Raw genomic sequence first — 20,784 nt, forward strand, 5'->3', positions numbered from 1 at the left:
ACTATTAGGTAATGACCCTGTGGTGAAAATCACTGGCCTATTGAATCTGGATAATGGGCTGTACAAGTAATCTGCATAAATGCATGTTCAGGGTGTTTGCGAATATCAGTAGTAAAGGCATGCAAGGCTAGATAAGTTAAACTCCGTGAAACGAGACATAAGTTTGCATGGCTCACTAATACCACCGATGCACTTACTTCGACGAGCAATTTGTGTCAGTGGCGGTTGCTGTCGGTAGGGCAGGACACGCTTGCTCTTTTCGCGAACACCAGGGCCCACTTGCACAAAGCGATCTTAGCGCTAAGATGATCGTAACTCCCATACTTTAACATAGGCTTACAATAGTTGTAGTGCTAAGATCGCTTTGTGCAAGTGGGCCCTGGTGTCATCACTGAATTTCATATCATTGATCACTGATCCATTCATATAATTTTCACCGCTATTTCGCCTTTGACACCCAATGGAATGTGTTCCGCTGGATTACCAAGACTGGTTATTCTCCAGCGCTGACGTATTATATTTACCAGTGACTGATATTATGAACAACTACGCCGGCCGTCGAGATACGATGACACATAATGGACTAAGTTCCCGAGTCTGAGCACCAGATGCATATACGACTATTCTCACACGGATCTCCACGTGGAGGAACAGCAAGCGCCCCCAGGGTAGAATAGGCAACCCATGCTTGTCGTAAGAGGCGACTGATGGGGTCGGGTGGTAAGGCTCGCTGACTTGGTTGATGCATGTCATCGTATTCCAGTTGCGTAGATAGATGCTCAATCACTGGATTGTTTGGTCCAGACTCGATTATTTACAGACCGTCGTCATATAGCTGGAATATTGCTGAGTGTGGAGTAAAACAACAAACAAACATCAGAGATATATCTTTAGTCATTCCTCGATGCATTCCGACACAGACGTCATCCGTAATGGGATGTCCTCAGACCTTTGATTAGCGGTAGTGAAAACCAAGTTATGATATTAATGAGACTTACTCCGAGCCGAATATTCCTTGTTTTAATCCCTTTATGCCGAGCGCTGGGCAGGGTAACAACAAGTACCATGTTTTAACGTCTTTTGGTATGACGCGGCAGGGGATAGAACCCCGGACCTTCCACTTCCCGGACGGACACGATACACAGAGACAACAACACATGAAAATGTGAACCTTCGTTTATTTCAACTTGAACTGAAGCCGGCAATACGTCAGTTCCATTACAATAACTCACACTTAAGTGCCGAGCAACAGAAGGTTTACTCACATATTTATCCGTTTGTCTAAAAATGAAACAAAAAAGAAATGTTTATTCGATGGTGATGTATTTGACACAAGTATCATAGTCAATATTGGATCCTAAGATTGTAGTGTTTCAGCGACTGTTTTCAGCCTAGTAACGTTTTGACAACGTTTGTTCTGTTTTGGTCAAATCCAATTTTCAAGAGTATTCTTTCTTTTGTCCGACAGTTTATATTCGTATTACAGCATCTCCAACCAATCAGTGTGTTCCATCCTGAACAGATGGTTCCTGCCAAATGTTGAGTCGTATGGCTCATACACCACTTAAATGACTACTATTTAGGACTCTGGAATTACTTTAATTGTAGTTGATGTTACGTTCCCCGGTCATATCACCATCGAATATATTTCGTATGCATGAGAACACCTCCAGCAAAAAGTCCTAATGAGTCTACATCAGCACACGAATAGTACCTCTGTCAACAGGTCAGTAGATTCACCCACGACCATACGGGGAATGAATAGGTCTTCAGCAACCCATGTTTGCTGAAAAAGGTGACTTTGCATGTCGTAAGGGGCGACTATGCTTGCAGTAAAAGGAGACTATGCATATCGTAAGCGGCAACTATGCTTGCAGTAAAAGGTGACTATACATGTCGTAAGGGGCGACTATACTTGTAGTAAAAGGCGACTATGTTTGTTGTAGGAGGCGACTAATGGGGTCGGGTGCTCAGGTTCGCTGACTTGGTTGATGCATGTCATCGTATCCCAATGGCGTGGATCGATGCTCATGACGTCAATCACTGGATTGTCTGGTCCAGACGCCATGATTTACAGACCACCATCATATAGCTGGGATATTGCTGTTTGCAGCGTTAAACAACAAACAAAGAAACTTTATTAGATAAAGCAGATACATCAACAAAGAAATTATCAATGGCCAGTTGCGTAGGAAACACAAACACAAGCACAGATCAGTGGTGCAAAACAAAAATCATAAATTTAACCTGTGTAACACAATCATCTGTTTACCCTGTGTAACTAACATATGTTTACCCTGTGTAACTAACATTTGTTCACCCTGTGTAACATAATCATCTGTTTACCCCGTGTAACATAATCATCTGTTTACCCTGTGTAACTAACATATGTTTACCCTGTGTAACATAATCATCTATTTATCCCATGTAACATAATCATTTGTTTACCCTGTGTAACATAATCATCTGTTTACCCTGTGTAACAAAATCATTTGTTTACCCTGTGCAACTAACATCTGTTTACCCTGACAGTGTGTAACTAACATGTTTACCCTGTGTAACATAATCATCTGTTTACCCTGTGTAACATAATCATCTGCTTACCCCATGTAACATAATCATCTGCTTACCCTGTGTAACTAACATCTGTTTACCCTGTGTAACATAATCATCTGTTTATCCCATGTAACATAATCATTTGTTTACCCTGTGCAACTAACATCTGTTTACCCTGTGTAACTAACATCTGTTTACCCCATGTAACATAATCATCTGTTTAGCCTGTGTAACATAATCATCTATTTACCCTGTGTAACTAACATTTGTTTATCCTGTGTAACATAATCATCTGTTTACCCTGTGTAACATAATCATTGGTTTACCCTGTGCAACTAACATTTGTTTACCCTGTGTAACTAACATCTGTTTACCCCGTGTAACATAATCATCAGTTTACCCTGTGTAACATAATCATCTATTTACCCTGTCTAACTAACATTTGTTTACCCTGTGTAACATAATCATCTGCTTACCCTGTGTAACATAATCATCTGTTTTTTTCCTGTGTAACATAATCATCTGTTTTTTCCTGTGTAACATAATCATCTGTTTACCCCGTGTAACCTAATCATCTGCTTACCCCATGTAACATAATCATCTGTTTGCCCCATGTAACATAATCATCTGTCTACCCTGTGTAACATAATCATCTGTTTACACTGTGTAACATATATTATCATCTGTTTATCCTGTGTAACATAATCATCTGTTTACCCTTTCTAACATAATCATTTGTTTACCCTGTGTAACATAATCATCTGTTTACCCCGTGTAACATAATCATCTGTTTACACTGTGTAACATTATCATATGTGTACCGTGTTTAACTAACATTTGTTTACCCTGTGTAACATAATTATTTGTTTATCCTGTGTAACATAATCATCTGTTTACACTGTGTAACATTATCATATGTTTACCATGTGAAACTAACATTTGTTTACCCTTTTGTAACATAATCATTTGTTTATCCCGTGTAGCATAATCATTTGTTTACCCTGTGTAACATAATCATCTATTTACCCTATGTAACATAATCGTCTGTTTACACTGTGTAACATTATCGTATATTTACCCTGTGTAACTAACCTATGTTTACCCTGTGTAACATAATCATTTGTTTACCCTGTGTAACATAATCATCTATTTACCCTATGTAACATAATCGTCTATTAACAATAAAGAGTCAAAGTCAGTTACTGAAAATCAAACACGAATGTCATCCTCCGAGTCCCTACGCTTGACACATCCTGACGGTGACATCGTCAGCAGCAGCAGATACCAGGGTCTTTCACAAACGAGGAAGGACCGTGTTGTCACTGGGTACGTTTTGAAAGCTAGCACTCCACGTTGGCGTCAGGTGCTCTTTGTCCGTACTCAGTCCAGGAACCCTTAAAAGATTCAAAAAGTCCACACAATGTAGTGTATGGATAATAACTTCTTCATTTACTGTAATAACGAGGTTTCGGTATAAATCCTTATATATGACTATGGCGGATCCACACCGAAACGTTGGTGATACAGCTAATAAAAGAGGTTGTTCTCCATGAATTGTGTCTAATGTGCCATATTTCCTCCTTGAATTTAGTAAATTTTAGTTGAATTGTTCAGTTGTTTTTATATTTCTTTCAAGTATATGACTACAATATTCCCAAAATACCCTTTATCAAACGTGATTTGACGTGACTATCTCAAGGTCAGATCAACGTCCAAGGATTTGACTTGGTTTGATTTTGGTTTCTTTGTTGTTTAACGCCATATTTGGCAACGATCCAACTATATGACGTCGGCCTACAAATAATCGAGTCTGGACCATGGATTGGAATCCCGAGCATCGATCTACGCAATTGGGATACGATGACATCATCCACCAAGTCAGAGAGCCAACCGGATCGCCTCTTACGCCAAGCATGGGTTACTGAAGACGAATTCTAGCCCGGATCTTCATGTACAACGACCATGAAAACAATATCGAATACTCGAATGACCCAGTAAGCCGATCACGATGAAGTAGCCCCTACACTGTCCAGCCATGATACGAGGACCCAAACAAACACTGTTTAGCAGTAACCTCGACGTTCAGCCCGCAGAGTAAGATAATCGACAGCTGTTCGTATTCACTCTTGATTAAACCCATATTGACCAGCTTTGAGTGATGCATGGATTTTTTCTACACGTTAGAAACATTTTCCAATCTCATTGCTACCGCTAAACAAAGATCTGAGGACATTATGGGTCACGTCAGAATGACCTTTCATCCGACCAATCAGAGCGCCGCTTACCTGATCATGAAAGTGATAGTCGAATGTGATTTCTAATCGTACAACCTCTAAAACCTTAAAACGGGTTTTTCCGAACGATAGTTACGGTCTTAACGACTGAATCTATACAATCTAGACCATATATTAGCCATTCGAGAATGTTCTTTTGTTCAGGTTTCAAATCTTTAAGCGTGAATTTGTCAAAATATGTTTCGAAGGGTAGTCGCCAATTTGAAATTGGTGCCGTAAAGCACGAGAAAGCTGCCTTCTGATTGGCTAATGGCGACTTCTTTTCAGTAATTCCATTGGTCGATAAGAGTTATGGGATGTCCTCAGATCTTTGTTTAGCGGCAGCGAGAACTAAGATATGGTTTTAATGAGACTAAAACATTTTCTTAAGTTTTGATACAATGAGTGAATACTCAACACATATTAAATAGTATTCTTAACAGGCTAGTGTATTAAACTCACATAGTAGACACTGACGTCATCCTTCCCACAAACACAGGCGGCCAGGGCCAGGGCACAGGCTGTGAAGCCGATATAACACGTGGACGACATTGGCCTGTCCAGCTTGACCCCAGCAGACTGAAACACTGTACCAAGACAGACACACTATTACTTTATGGACTGTGACATCGATATATACCACCATAAAATAGTTAAACATCACCCGATGCTTTCATGTTACTGGAGTTTTTGTCATGGCATGAGTAGAATAGAAAGGAAATATGAGGGTAGATATCTGATTGGTTGAAAAACGTCAAAATTGGTTCTTACGCCCGGCGATCTTCTGACCTACTCACTATAACATTTCGCAGTAGTATCTGAAAGCACAGAACGGTTTTCCTGTTTTGTTAACATGCTGCCGTCACATGACAGGAGTACTGATGTGAGGTGTGTTCAGCTAACATATACGAGTTTCCTTTGCAAAATGTTTGAGTGGCGCGTGCTACCGGTAGGGCATGACATGCTTACCCTTTTCGCGAACACCTAATGTCATAACTGATTTTCAGTGATCCATTCATATAATTGGTTCCGCTATTTTGCCTTTTACGCACAATGGCATCTGTTTCGTCGGATATTCAAGACTGGTTATTCTCTGGTGTTTTTTTTTTCAGGTTGTACAAAAATTCGGCGTTTGGGCGTAGATGATTCAGGTCAAAGTACAAAGGTAAAGATTTCTCTCGGGTAACTCGCCTTTGAGAAGCTCGTCCTTCCCCTTAAACGAGATGGTGTCGTCGTCGTACAAAGAGGTGTAGTGGATGTTGACGGCTCCGGGAATGTGACCGGTCTGAAACGCCAGGCCATCAGATTTCAGTCCTAAAAATTCCATGCGCATCGTTTGATCTGTTGGGCAACAGAATAGAATCAATTTAATTGAAGAGGATTGATGGACCCCAAACTTAGCTAAATGAAAGTTTGACGGTCGGTTTAACAAACTACAACGTTGTTCCACCATGACTCTATTTTCATTGCAGCTGATGAGGAAACTCGCTGTTGAACTCAAAATGTTTAGGATGTTTCCATGAAATATTTATGAAATATAAAGCCGCAATAGAAACATGTTCCTGTTTTGAGTGAGTATGTTGAGTTTATCGCCGCATTTAACAGTATTCCAGTTATGTCATGGCGTGTCAGCTTAATGTGGGAGAAAAGCCTGCAGTGATGCAGGTCTCAGATGTTTTCCACTTTGGTGAAACCCACGAACACGGGTATGGTGCTGACAAACATAGAAACATAATCTGAGTGAACCAAGGTTCGAATCCTCAATAGGGTTCATGGGTTTCTGGCGTGCCTAAGGGACGCAACTCTGCACGACTGAGCCACCCACTTCCCCTTCCTGTTTTGAAACACGTACATGCTGAAGGCTCTTTCTCTTTGCCGTTAAAATGGTCGGCATGTCGCGTGTCGACGAACTGTCGACCATCTCCGGGTTTGATGTCATCGTAGAGCATCACCAGGCTTTTGTTGACCTTGACCGTCACGTCACCTTTCTGGGGAATATGATTCATGTGTTCTGAATTTGACAAATATCACGTTTTTTGGACAGAAATGATTAGTCCAGACACTTTTCACATTTCACATCATATATTTAACACGTGTTTTAAAATGTAAGAAAGTTGTGTTATGTTTTTTTGTTTTTTACCGGTGCATGTTTGTTATTTAATTTAAGAAAATTGTGTTGTTTTTGTTTTTGTTTTTTTACCGGTGAATGTTTGTTTAGGACTTGTTTTTTCAGTGTACCTATATATCAACCGTCGTGTTGTCCAAGATAGCACCCACCTCATACTCGAACTGTTGATCTGTGACTGGGTGACCCTCCTTCTTCCATCTGCCCAGTCCCCCGCTCAAAAGCGACACATTCGTTATACCATGAACCTGTGGACACACATAGTCAATACTTTACCAGCGAAACATGACAATAGTTACCATCAAAATATTCGTTATACCATGAACCTGTTAGGACAATGTAGTCATTACTTCGTTATACCTTGTGTCTGCATGGACAATGTAGCCATATACACGTCATGGCTACATCGTAAGTATCCTTTGGATATTGTGAGGTGTTGTTTTTTAAATTCGGAAAAATATCTCTATGACACAATCGAAGAGTAAGATGTAAGATCCAAAAAGAACCCCAGTGAGTTCTGATAGCAAAGGGACACAACTGCGAACGCCGTAATGTCTTAGGTCCGCACCTGACACTCGGGTAGGGCCCATTCAGGTGATGAATACATGCTTTGAGTGCCATGAAGGAAAGACAATCGTCTTTGTTATAAAGCCTCATTATTGGTATTCTTTCTACACAAGATAAGTTAACAACGTGAGTCAGTCAGTAAACATTAGTCAGTTACTGGCCAGAACTGTCCCGTGAAGGTCTTCAGAATCCATGCTTGCCGTAAAAGGCAACTATGCTTGTCGTAAGAGGCGACTAACGGGATCGGGTGGTCAGGCTCGCTGACTTGGTTGATGCATGTCATCGTGTCCCAACTGCGTGGGTCGATGCTCATGATGTCTGGTCCAGACTCGATTATTATCATTAACAGACCACCGTCATATAGCTGGAATATTACTGTGTGTGTCGTTAAACAACAAACAAAACCTTTAATCAGTTCCACTAGAATCTTAAAACAAGACAATACAACATGGATACAGATACAAGTGGATGGGGAAGCAGGTTGGACATCTCGACTGATGCTGAAATTGCTGTAGAAAATGTGAAGATGTTGTGTGAACGAAAAAAAGGGGAAACACTGAAGAAATACCAAATACACCCCCGTCATCACATGCACTCTTGGTAAATCATTGTTGGAACCAGAAAAATATTTATTCATCTTTGCAAGTAAAAGATCAAGGGTTGCTCTGTGTAGATTCAGGTGCGGAAATCATACGCTGGCAATCCAAACAACTGAGATGGATTTGAACACGGGACCCATTTTCTCATGAAAATTTACTTGTGCCTGCTGTTGACGATGTTTGTTTGTTGTTTATTGCCGCACTCAGCAATATTCCAGCTATATGACGGCGGTCTGTAAATAATCGAGTCTGGACCACACAATCCAGTAATTGACATCATGAGCATCGATCCAATAAAGCTTTGTAGATATTATGCAGAACACCAAGCAGTGCTGAACTGTTAAAGGGAGATAATTACTTGACAGCTGTACATGAGCGAGGAAACGTGTCTCTACAGTCAAAGGGAGATAATTACTTGACAGCTGTACATCAGCGAGGATAACTTGTCTTGTTCGTGGCTGCTTGTACTCGTCCGGACTTAAGCCGATTTTATAGTGCTATCTCACTGAGATATCATGCCACAGTTTAACATGAACACCCCATTCAAACGCGTATACTGACTCCGAGCCGACCAGTCCTTGTGTTAACCCTACAGTGGCGAGCGCCAGACAGGGTAACAACAATTACCGTATTTTAACGTCTTTTGGTATGACGTGACAGGGGTTCGAACCACGGACCTCCTACTCTCCGGGCGGACGCTCTGCCACTAGACCACGGCGGCGGTCTGTATCCATATGTAAATAGTGATGTTTCAAACCATTAATAGTCATGCCTTCCATGTCAACATGGACTCTGGGTCTGTGGCCTAAATACTGAAATAAACACTTGATTCTTGATTTGGAAAACTAAATTTTGTGACGATCAGCTCTTTGCACTTTCAAACATTACCTCACAAGCGCAGTGTTAGATAGTGATAATGTGTTCTTTAATTTCACGACATCCACACGCCAGGTGTTGTACCAGTTGATTCCAAAACCGGTACTAGATTTGATTGAACCCTACAGTGGCGAGCGCCAGACAGGGTAACAACAATTACCGTATTTTAACGTCTTTTGGTATGACGTGACAGGGGTTCGAACCACGGACCTCCTACTCTCCGGGCGGACGCTCTGCCACTAGACCACGGCGGCGGTCTGTATCCGTATGTAAATTGTGATGTTTCAAACTATTAATAGCCATGTCTTCCATGTCAACATGGACTCTGGGTCTGTGGCCTAAATACTGAAATAAACACTTGATTCTTGATTTGGAAAACTAAATTTTGTGACGATCATCTCTTTGCACTTTCAAACATTACCTCACAAGCGCAGTGTTAGATTGTGATAATGTGTTCTTTAATTTCACGACATCCACACGCCAGGTATTGTACCAGTTGATTCCAAAATCGGTACTAGATTTGATTAATTATGATATACCGTATTCTACGAAATAAGCGGCCAGTGGCCTCTCAAAATTAGAAATTGGGGGCTCTTATTAGATTATAATTTTGTAAAAGAGTTGAAAGATGGTAAATTTTGTGGTTTATGCTGACAGCCTAAAATGATACAAAAGAAATGTATGTGCAAATTATACACGACAGATATATTTTTCCAGAATTTAATTGCCCGTAATTAAGGGTGTCTAGAACACACGTGTGCGTATCATACACGAATAAAAAAGTCTTGTGTACATTGATCAACCGGAAGGGTGCTAATTGGGATTGTTCACTAGCCAACATATTAGCAAATATCGCCGTGGGCGCTTATTAGAGCGATGCGCTTATTACGTCGAATACGGTAATTTCAAACATGCTGTGATTTTAACTGTTGTTTATGTGCTTTAATCAGATCGTCTACTGTTACAATGACTGGAGTTCCTGTTACCAATATAAGGGGCTGCATATCTGCAGTTCTTTGTATTACAACAGATGTTATTTCAATAAGTCTTTGAAAGGCGGGGGCACGGGTGGCCCAGTCGTCTAAGGCGCCGCGATTCTTTTTACAGAGTTGCGTCCCTGAGGCACGCCAGAAACCTCTGATTGAGGGTTCGAATCCCGGTTCGTCCCGATTGTTTCTAGGTTTGTCAGCACCATACCCGTGCTCGTGGATTTCACCGAAGTGGTAAACGTCTGAGACCTGCATCACTTCGGACTTTCCTCCCATATTAAGCTGACACGGCGCGATATAACTGGAATAATGTTAAAAGCGGCGTTAAATCAAACTCAGTCACTCACTCTTTGAAAGGCATGTAGTGTGAGTGAGTGAGTGTGGTTTGACGCCGCTTTTAGCAATATTACAGCAATATCACGGCGGGGGACACCTTAGGTGCATTCAATACGCCGTTTGGTGCTGACGCGCCAGCGAGCGCTGGCGAGCACCTCCGAATATTTCCAAATGAACGAAACGAACGCTGAGAGCACTTTCTAGCCCCTCTGAGCATACTGAGGAGGAGGCACGTCGATGGACACCGATAGACAAAGATGGCGGACTTGGACAAATGCGGGGCCTGTGAACATTAACTTTTCGACATGGAACAACTTGTAAGACATACAAGCTTTCAGTGGTGAAGTTTGATACCACCAAGTTAGAGATAACATTTGTCGGAAGACTTGTCACTTGTTCAAACCAGGAAAACCCAATTTTTTTAGTTGCATTTGGAAGCCCCTCGCAGCACGGAGTATTTTTCCGTGCAACCCATGTTAATTTCAGCACAGAAAAAAAATCCTTTTCATGCGTCTGTTTGTGAACAAGATGGTGATTTGTCCCAATAACACTCATATGATTTCTTTTTGTAAACAATTGACGTATATTATTATGCGATATAAACCTTCACTTGTCGCAAACGTAACTTCAGATATTTTCATAGGAGTCTGTCTTCTCCTAAATAAATCTAAATCATTGCGATTTGTTCATCTTTACTGCAGTCTACAGTATTCCAGGAATATCAGGGCGGCCTGTAAATAATCGATTTTGTGCCTGACAACTTTACCAGTGGTTGATTTGGACAACGTCCCATGCCGTCGGGGCATTCGAGTGGTAACGATTGGCGGGGTACAACGAAACACAATCCACCAAGTCACCGATCCATTTAGTTGAATCTTATACCATGCATACAAACGGATACAACGAACTGATACAAAATCCACGATTTATCTCCATTATATTATCATATAAAATTTACGTACATAACGAACTCTCTACAGCGAACTAACGGAGATAACGAACTGATATCGGATCACCGACAAGGCCCATCCACTAATTAGTGACTTATGCAGCGAACTGCGAAATATCACTCATTGTCCGGGCGGTCGGGTAGCCTAGCGTTCGCTCGTCACGCCGAAGACCCGAGTTCGATTCCCGACATGTGTACAATGTGTGAAGCCCATTTCTGATGTCCCTCGCCGTGATATTGCTGGAATATTGCTAAAAACGGCGTAAAACCATAATCACTCACTCAGTGTCAAGTGTCACTGACATTCCTATTTTCCTATGTTAAATAAGTCGGTAGGATTACAAGAGTTCGGTCCAACGTATATCACGATAATGCCATAAGATAAAGTTGTGTTATCTAATCGATGACCGTCTAACTAACGGTAATTTTATTGTATCTTTATTCTAAACAATAAAACTTTACATACACAATGTTCAACAAAATTGCTAAATTGCGCCATTTTGAAAACCGCGCCATCTACCGGCGGCAGTTGACACATCGTTCGATTGCACCCGGACGTCCGCGGAGAGCGCTAAGTAAGCCCTCAGAAAGCGCCTCGGCCTATTGAACACATGCCAGGAATAGGCTTCACACATTGTGTCCATGTCGGGATTCGAACCCGGGTCTTAAGCGTGACGAGCGAACGCTTTAACCACTAGGCTACCCGACCGCCCCGAAAGGCAAGTAGAAGTTAGATGAATATGACTACATGGCGTGGGTAGTCAGGTATTCATGTTATTTCATTGTTGATTTTTTCATAAGCGTTGGTCTTGTAAATCTCTTATTATCCCTTTTCCTTAAGTAATATATTACTCATTTGTTGACGTGTTCTCAACAAGGACAGCGCGACTATGAATGGCAAAATGTTTCACGGATTACCTGATTTCATCTATTTGGCCATCCTCCCTCTATACAAGTATGTGCTTGCAATTACTTCTCTGAATGGTGATCACACAATAGCGCCCTGTTATGATGTGATGACTCATCGCGTGTTACAGTCCATTCAAAATATTGCACATGCTTTTTATGTTTCAATTTTGACGAGTCTACACATTTAGATAAATATATGTCATAGAATGGTTAAATGTCACTGAGAAAATATCCTAAATCGTGAAAAACAAATTCTATTTGCGTCGTTATCCTTTGCTTACTTTGGTTTACAGCTCCACGTGCTGTTATCGACAACCCCCCTCCCCGTTGATCTAGCGATACCGCTACTTTCATTTTCTTTCGTATTTTTAAGATATATCGTTATGCTCCTCACTGTCGCATTTGTCGTAGCATATCTATATAATTATGCTAAACAATGTGTAAAGCGCTCCGAACGGCTTGCATTAGGCCAGTCTGTTAAGCGCGTTTGTTTACAAACAAGAGACAAGTCCGGTCACGTAATATGCAATTGACCTGTGGCAGTGGTGTAATGTTAAACCACCACTGCCCCGGTGAGTGAATGTCGACTTAAATACCAAGCTACAGAAGGAGAATAGGTTCAGACAGAAACCAGTGTAGTAAATGGAGAATGATACGTTACTCTTAACAGCCACCATGCTCGAAATGCTGCAAATCCGTAATGTTCAACGTTTTCGTACAGGATGACGTGACTGGATGCGTTGATGCCGAGTGATCTCACGTAATCTTGAAAAGCTGCGGGATCCGGTAACCCCAAAGGGAGGTATTGAGTGAAGGGGGCGTTCTTTTTTACGTTGAAAAACTGTGATCCTTCTATATGCTCACTGAAAAGGATAATATGCATAAATTGTGTGCGAGTAAATTATCCATGTCATAGAATACGTTGCAGTTGTTATAGTGCAAACCAGTTCAGTACTTGTATTTAACATTTCATTAACCTAAATATGTAACTGGTTCAACATGTTTCCAAATCACCGAAATTCTATGCCCTTTGTCTGTTTAATTTATTCAGCAAATATTCGGCGTATCTCCTCTTGTCATAAGCCCCTCAGGGCAGGACCCTTAATCTCCAGCACTATCTATAAATTTCAATTAACACCTCCTTATGTCGCCGGATCTTACGTATATACATACACGTGGGACAATGACCTTGCCACACATTACGTAACACATCGCTCTACAAAACCCGACTGACATGGTCAGTCAGGGAGACAGCCATAAGGTAAGTGGCAGAGCGAGTCCCCCACCTGGGAACATTGGCCACTCGGTCCCGGTGTGCGTTCTGTCACGTTATTATCAACATGTACCTTTTCGACTTATTCAACTCATCATCAAAAAACATGGCTGCTATCGTCTAAACTTCACCCCTGAGTTTTGTCTTCCGTCATCACCCTGAGCTACCATCCGAGGGCCGAAACTTACGCCCTTGGCCAGATGATGGAGAATAATCCGGGTAGCGTGAGTTTGCTGTGACTCACGCACGATCCCCCTACCCTAACTCGCAGCAAAGCAAATGGTAGTTCAGAGTTGATGGGAGACATAAGCAACTTCAAGGCAGCCGCCATCTTGACGGGAAAACGAAGCAGACGACAGACAGCAGCCCAGCCAACCCGAACGTCAGCAACGGACCAACCCAACCCGCAAATCATTAAAGAAACAAGGGCAACAAAGCAGTTTACCGGGCGCAGCCCGAGCTCTACCATCCGCTCAATTACCGCGCTATTGTGCCACCGCTGTCTCGTTATACCGTTACCGTGCCTCACGCTCTTGTGACTCTCGCTTCACGATCCAACACGATAAATAACCGTACAGATGCCCAAACGGTCTGGCGCAAAATCCACGCCATTAGAGGTTTAAAACGACATAAAAAAACACCTAGCATTAACAACTCAACCAACCCTGCCCAAAAAGCAAATAATCTCGCCAACCACTTTCGGCCGTTAGCAGTAACTCCAACTTCAGCCAAAAATTCCAAGAAAAACTTAAAACAGAAAACAAACCCACAAAAAACAACAACAATAACAATCTGGAAATAAACCAACCGTACACAATGGAGGAGCTCCTCTACGTAATCCAAAACAGGAAAAAGGGCACAGCCCCAGGATTAGACCTAACTTCTTACCAAATAATTAAAAAACTCCCCCTAAAACTACTCCAGGCACTACTTAAACTATACAATCTCATCTACCTAAACGGCAGGTTCCTACTCCCTGGAAACAGGCCCTAGTCATACCAATCCCTAAACATAATAAACCAGCTAATCAAGCTAACTCATATAGACCAATATCCATAACTTCAAACTTATGTAAAGTAATGGAGTCAATGGCTGAAAAAAGATTACAACATTACCTAACCCAAAAAAACATCATAAACCCAGATCAAAGCGGTTTCACTCCTGGCCGCTCAACCCTAGATAACCTCGCCCGACAGGACAACTAAATAAGCAATATACCACAGGCATCTTCTTAGACTTCTCTAAAGCTTTCGACATGGTATGGCACGACGGGCTAATACAAAAACTTCAAAAAATAGGACTCAAAGGTCAGATAATAAACTACATCCAGGACTTCCTAAACAATCGTAAAATAACCGTGGGTATAGACCAAACACTATCGGACCAATGTCCCCTAGAAAATGGCACTCCCCAGGGCAGTATCCTCAGCCACACCCTCTTCAATATAATGATAAACGATCTATTCGAGGGCCTATACCCTAAAGTAAACACATCGAAATTCGCGGATGATGGAGCCCTCTGAATCCGCACTAAAAGCATTAAAATGGCCAAAAATTTACTCCAAAAATCTCTTAATAAAAAACAACAATGGGCTGACAATTGGGGCTTCTCCCTCAACTCAGAAAAAACAACAGGAATAGTATTCAAACATAAAAAAACATTAAACCCGCCTCCCCAATCCTCCAGCTAAACAACCAAACAATCAAATTTAAAAAACAAACCAAATTCTTAGGACTTATTTTCGATGAACATCTCACCTGGGATGCTCACATCCAAAACCTAACAACTAAATGCAGTAAAGACCTAAACATCCTAAGATACCGAACTGGCTCTAATTGGGGAGCCTCCAAAGATACCCTCCTCTCTCTCTACATATCACTAATTAGATCAAAACTAGACTACGGCTGCGCCATATACAACACCCTAAACAACTCTCTATCTAAAAAACTTGACTCAATACAATATCAGGCCCTCAAACTCATTACATGCACCCAACATGGCACCTCCTACACTTCACTTCAAGCCTTAACAGGAGAAATGCCACTAAGTCTACGCAGGGAACAGCTAAGCTTAAATTTCTGGGGCGCGTCCCAATAAAACCCTCTCATCTAAAACTTAATAAACCAAAATATCAGCCCTAAAAACCAAGCTCTAGCTCGTAAACACCCCTTACTTACCCCAATATCCCAAAGAATAACAAACTACCTCAATGAACACCAAATTAAAAATCTGAAACAAAACTGCAAACAATCAAATATCTTCACTCCTAAACTTAAAATACCCAAAAATAGACACAACACTAGCTAGCCAAATAAATAAACAAACCGACCCAAACATAGCTAAAACCACCACACTAGCATACATACACGAAAATTGGCCAAATTGGTGTCACATTTACACGGACGGATCCTCAGATCCGACCTCCAAACACACAGGTTTCGGATTCCATACCACACAACCAACTAAAACCACACAATCCTTCCGACTCCCAAATAACCAATCAATATTCACGGCAGAACTAATGGGCATGGCCTCAGCCCTTCACAATCAAGAATAAAAAAAAAACACAAAAAAATCCTAATACTTACCGACTCCCTAAGTGGACTGCAAGCCCTCCAAAACAAAAATACCAAAAACCGACCTAAATTAATAAATCAAATACTTAAAAGCTCCAACGACCTAACTAAGGCAGGCAAACAAATAACCTTCTTGTGGATACCCGCCCACGTAGGAATATACGGTATTGAAAATGCCGATAAAGCAGCTAAACTATCCCTCAAAATTCCAGAAATAAGCTTAAACTTACCCATCTCAAAATCAGAAATTAGAAGCGTAAACAAGCAAAAAATGGCATAACCTATATCTGAACTCAAATAGCCAAATCAAAAAAGTACTCAGCAAACCACTAACCAAACCAAAAATTCTCCATCCATCAAAAAAAATCGACAGAAATCACTAAACTCCAAACAGGACACACCAACCTAAATAACAATCTAAAAAAATTAAAAAACATACTACAGGTAACTGCCCACACTGCAAACAACTAGAAACCCCAGAACACGCACTCATCCACTGCACACACTAGCCTCATGTCATTCTAATACAGGAGACTAAACTCAGTGAAAAAGCCAATATAGAAAAGACAGAAAAAGACTTATGCCTGGCAACAAGGGAGGAGGACTAATCACCCTTGTCCACGACAGCTGTACCTCCAACAATATTGAAGCAAACGTAGGAAACCTTGAAACCCAAGTAATCTTCCTAAAACTGGCAAATGGCAACGAATTACGCATAGCTAACATATATCACAGGGTTACCCATGAAACGAACATGGAAGAGCTAACAAGACTAGCTCAAATAGTAGGCAAAAATGGGATAATCCTTGGTGACTTTAATGCCCACAGCCCTCTTTGGGAAGACAGGAATGATTCATGCAAATACGGCAAAATGGTAGAGAAATGGGTTGAGGACGACAATCTCATAACTCTGAACAACGGCGCAGCCCGAGCTCTACCATCCGCTCAATTACCGCGCTATAGTGCCACCGCTGTCTCGTTATACCGTTAGCGTGCCTCACGCTCTGGTGACTCTCGCTTCACGATCAACACCCGTTTTCGGTCTTAGGGAAACTTACACATCTTTACGATCCAACACCCGTTTTTCGGTCTTAGGGAAACTTACACATCTTTACGATCAAACACCCGTTCTAGGTCTTAGGGAAACTTACACAACTTTACGATCCAACACCCGTTTTCGGTCTTAGGGAAACTTACACGTCTTTACGATCCAAAACCCCATTTCGGTCATTAGGGTCAGCTGGCTTTGGGCAAGGGCTAGCCGACTGACTGACTGATATAGAAGATTTAACGTGCGCTTTCCGACTGTAGCGTATTTCGCACACAGGCCTGGCCAGACCATTTAGTGTATTCCGAAAAGGGTGAAAGTGATGTGTGCAACCCAAGAGGGGTCTTTTAGGGGGTGCTTAATTATATTGAATTTGTGGAATTTTTAAATTTGGAATAAATGCCGAGGTGGGTGGAGGAGGGAACTAAGGGAGCCGGGTGAGGTGGGTGTTTGTATGTTTATTGGATTTTGGATTGGTAGATTAATTAGTTTTTAGATGCGCTTAATTAGGTCTGTTTTGATTAGGAATACGCCTAGGGCCTTGAAGTTTTCTAGTTTATTTTGAGGGTTTAGTATTTCATCTAGAGTAGGAACCTTATTTAGATTGAGGGTGGTTTGTAGTGTGGTTCTGTGTGTTTTGTAGTGTGTGCAGTGGATGAGTGCGTGTTCTGTGGTTTCGGGTTGTTTGCAGTGGGGGCAGTTGCCTGTGGTGTGCCTTTTAAGTTTTTTTAGATGGTTATTTAGGTTAGTGTGTCCTGTTTGGAGTTTTGTAATTGATCTGTCAATTTTTTTGAGGGGTGTAGGATTTTAGGTTTGGCTAGTGGTTTTCTGAGCACTTTTTGGATTTGGCTATTTGAGTTTTGATATTGATTATGCCATTTTTTGGTTATTTTTTGTTTGTTAACACTTTTAATTTCTGATTTTGAGATGGGTTGGTTTAGGCTTATTTCTGGTATTTTGAGAGATAATTTAGCTGCTTTATCGGCGCTTTCGTTGCCGTAAATTCCTACGTGGGCGGGGATCCACAAGAAGGTTATTTGTTTGCCTGCTTTTGTTAGGTCGTTGGAGCTTTTAAGTATTTGGTTTATTAATTTAGGTCGTTTTTTGGTATTTTTGTTTTGGAGGGCTTGTAGTCCACTAAGGGAGTCGGTGAGAATTAGGATTTTCTTGTTGTTTTTAGATTGTTGGTTATGCAGGGCTGAGGCCATGCCCATAAGTTCGGCCGTGAATATAGATTGGTTGTTAGGGAGTCGGTAAGATTGTGTGGATATAACTGGTTGTGTGGTATGGACTCCGAAACCTGTGTGGTTGGAGATCGGGTCTGAGGATCCGTTAGTGTATATGTGACACCAATTTGGCAAATCTTCGTGTATGTATGCGAGTGTGGTGGTTTTAGCTATGTTTGGGTCGGTTTGTTTATTTATTTGGTTTGCTAGCGTTGTGTCTATTTTGGGTATTTTGAGTTTAGGGGTGAATATATTTGATTTTTGGCAGTTTTGTTTAAGATTTTGAGTTTGGTGTTCATTGAGGTAGTTAGTTATTCTTTGGGATATTGGGGTGAGTAAGGGGTGTTTGCGAGCTAGAACTTGATTTCTTGGGCTAATATTTTGGTTAATTAAGTTTTGGATGAGAGGGTTTGCCATAGGGTTAGCCATAAATTCTTACCTTTTCAAGCGTTAATCCAGTTAATCCCATTGGTCGGTCAATTGCGGGTGTGGTTTCAAGAAAAGATGAATCGGAGAGCGGGCAGTGACGTCACACGCATGCGCAATTCATTGTTTACTGAATAATGTGGCTCTCGCGGCTATGCTGTCAAAACATGCTTTATGATTCTAACAGGTTACCGTATATAACAAAACAAGTCTTGTTTTCTCATTTTCTATTCAACAAGGATAACATATTCATCAAAACTTTACATTGATGAATATGAATAGCATATGAATATCATAATGCAGATGAAGGAGGTCGCCCACGTGGTCAGCATATTCCATCTCACTCAGGTGTGGGTTCAGGAGCTGGATCTTGAGGGACGCAATACGTGCATCGATTGCCTTGTACTTCTTTCTTCGTGAAGGTTCTGATCACTGGTGTGAGAGTCTCAGGACTGCAACCTCTTTGAGTGACTGCTCTCGCTGAAATAGCTTCACTACCTCGTAGATGTTCGGGTGGCACTTCTTGGCAAGTTTCTTTATCTTGTTGTGCAACACTTCCAGGTGATTGTTGGTACGGTGGCCTTGGTTTTCGAAATGGTTCCAAATCTCTGGCATGAAGGCCCCTCCTTGAACCCAACAGGTTGTCACGTAGTCCATGAAGGCAGTCACTTTAGGGCCAGCAGGAGAGTCAGCAATGGCATCAAGCCACACATCATCCACTTTGTCAAGAGGTACTAGAGGGGGGGCAGCAGCTCTTGTCACCAGCTTCTTCACCTCCTCATCTTCCTTATAGTCCAACACCAGACCTTCTTTCTGCACCCTCCTCCAGATACATTGGGTGAAGTGAAAGAAACACCCTCTAACTAATGTCCCAGGAAATACCTCAGTCACGGCATTGTGAGCTGCACGTTCAAAGTCCAACTGAATTGTAAGTGGGGCAAACTCTAGACCTCCTCTACTAGCAAAATCGCATAGGTACTGAAACATGTTGACATAACTTTTGTTCGATTGGACAACAAACAGTAAACTAATGGAAACATATAGCCTCAGCATGTAAACAATAAATCTGATCAAACAACTTGGGACAGGCATAAAATGTACCATCACAAAATACAATGTCTGCAGTACACAAATGTTCAACGTTCTTGTCTGTAGTGAAGATGATGATGTCGTCACTAACATGGTGTAGGAACTGGTCGCCTCCCTCAGTCTGGGAGTACCGCGCTTAGTAATTTAAATGTGGGACACTCATATAAAGGTATCGGTAATCGGATTAATTAATTACCCGCTAGAATAGACGAAATGCACTCAGCTGAAAATGTGGCTTTACCGGCAATAGCCATTTCTGAAATGTGTCTCTCCCGGCTAGACACCGATAGCGCCTGTGGTCCAGTGGTAGAGCGTCGGCTAATTAACGCATTAATTAGCAGAGCCGGTGAGCCGGCGAAGAGCGTTCGAGCTCTCACAGCGCTAATTAGATCTGAAAAAGTGCACTACTCCCGAAACACGCAATACATAAGGTAAAACAGAATAATGTGCTATTATACTTACCTCATAAATTCATCGATAGATGGCCCAGAAGGCCCATTGGTTGTATCAAAAATTCTTAAATCTTTGTGTCTGGCCTCTATTTGACTTGAGAGCCATTCAGGTGTTACCACAGGAGAGGCCATTTTGTGCACCGTCGTAAGCCAAATCTTCAGTCCGATTGCTCAAACAGTCGGGAGCCTCGCGTTGAGTAATCTGGGTCAGTATGTTACGCGGTAGCCCGAATGCTTATGATAGCGTTGCAAAGTAAATATAACTTGCACGGGGCTGTACCAGGGCTGCGTGAATGAATGTACCTGACAATGAATCATTTTATCCAGCGATGCGTTTTACACTCTCCAAAAAAGAAGAAGAAACGCACAGGTAGATTTTTAGTAAATTTATTGTACCTAATAATTTCGATATATTTGATTTAATATCATAGATACAAATAAGAAATTTTGGAGCTCGATAGTCACATGTTGTCGTTGTACAAAGGCATTGACAAGTAATCATTGCCATGTCACAT

The 20,784-nt window shown here is 41.6% G+C and overlaps 1 protein-coding gene across 1 annotated transcript; it reads right to left on the reverse strand.

Annotated features, from left to right (window-relative positions):
* Positions 1 to 1,160: 1,160 nt before the first annotated feature.
* On the reverse strand, positions 1,161 to 20,447 carry LOC139476925 (thiosulfate sulfurtransferase-like). The gene is made up of 7 exons (XM_071259491.1): positions 20,280 to 20,447; positions 12,841 to 13,042; positions 7,107 to 7,202; positions 6,682 to 6,817; positions 6,021 to 6,170; positions 5,292 to 5,416; positions 1,161 to 3,950 (listed from the first exon to the last, which is right to left on the reverse strand). The coding sequence occupies exons 1-7, from the start codon at positions 20,399 to 20,401 to the stop codon at positions 3,897 to 3,899; spliced, it is 885 nt and encodes a 294-aa protein (XP_071115592.1). The 5' UTR covers positions 20,402 to 20,447; the 3' UTR covers positions 1,161 to 3,896.
* Positions 20,448 to 20,784: the final 337 nt, after the last annotated feature.

The sequence above is a fragment of the Haliotis cracherodii genome, unplaced genomic scaffold, assembly GCF_022045235.1.
Source record: "Haliotis cracherodii isolate W230 unplaced genomic scaffold, xgHalCrac1.p SCAF_1, whole genome shotgun sequence".
Classification (NCBI taxonomy): Eukaryota; Metazoa; Mollusca; class Gastropoda; order Lepetellida; family Haliotidae; genus Haliotis; species Haliotis cracherodii.

Excerpts from the sequence above, each read along its gene's own strand:
- LOC139476925 (XM_071259491.1), bottom strand. The coding sequence starts at position 20,401 with ATGGCCTCTCCTGTGGTAACACCTGAATGGCTCTCAAGTCAAATAGAG. Across the intron at positions 6,171-6,681 it reads AGAGAAAGAGCCTTCAGCAT|ATCAAACGATGCGCATGGAA; the intron begins GTACGTGTTTCA and ends GTTGCCCAACAG. Across the intron at positions 5,417-6,020 it reads GAAGGACGAGCTTCTCAAAG|TGTTTCAGTCTGCTGGGGTC; the intron begins GCGAGTTACCCG and ends GTCTTGGTACAG.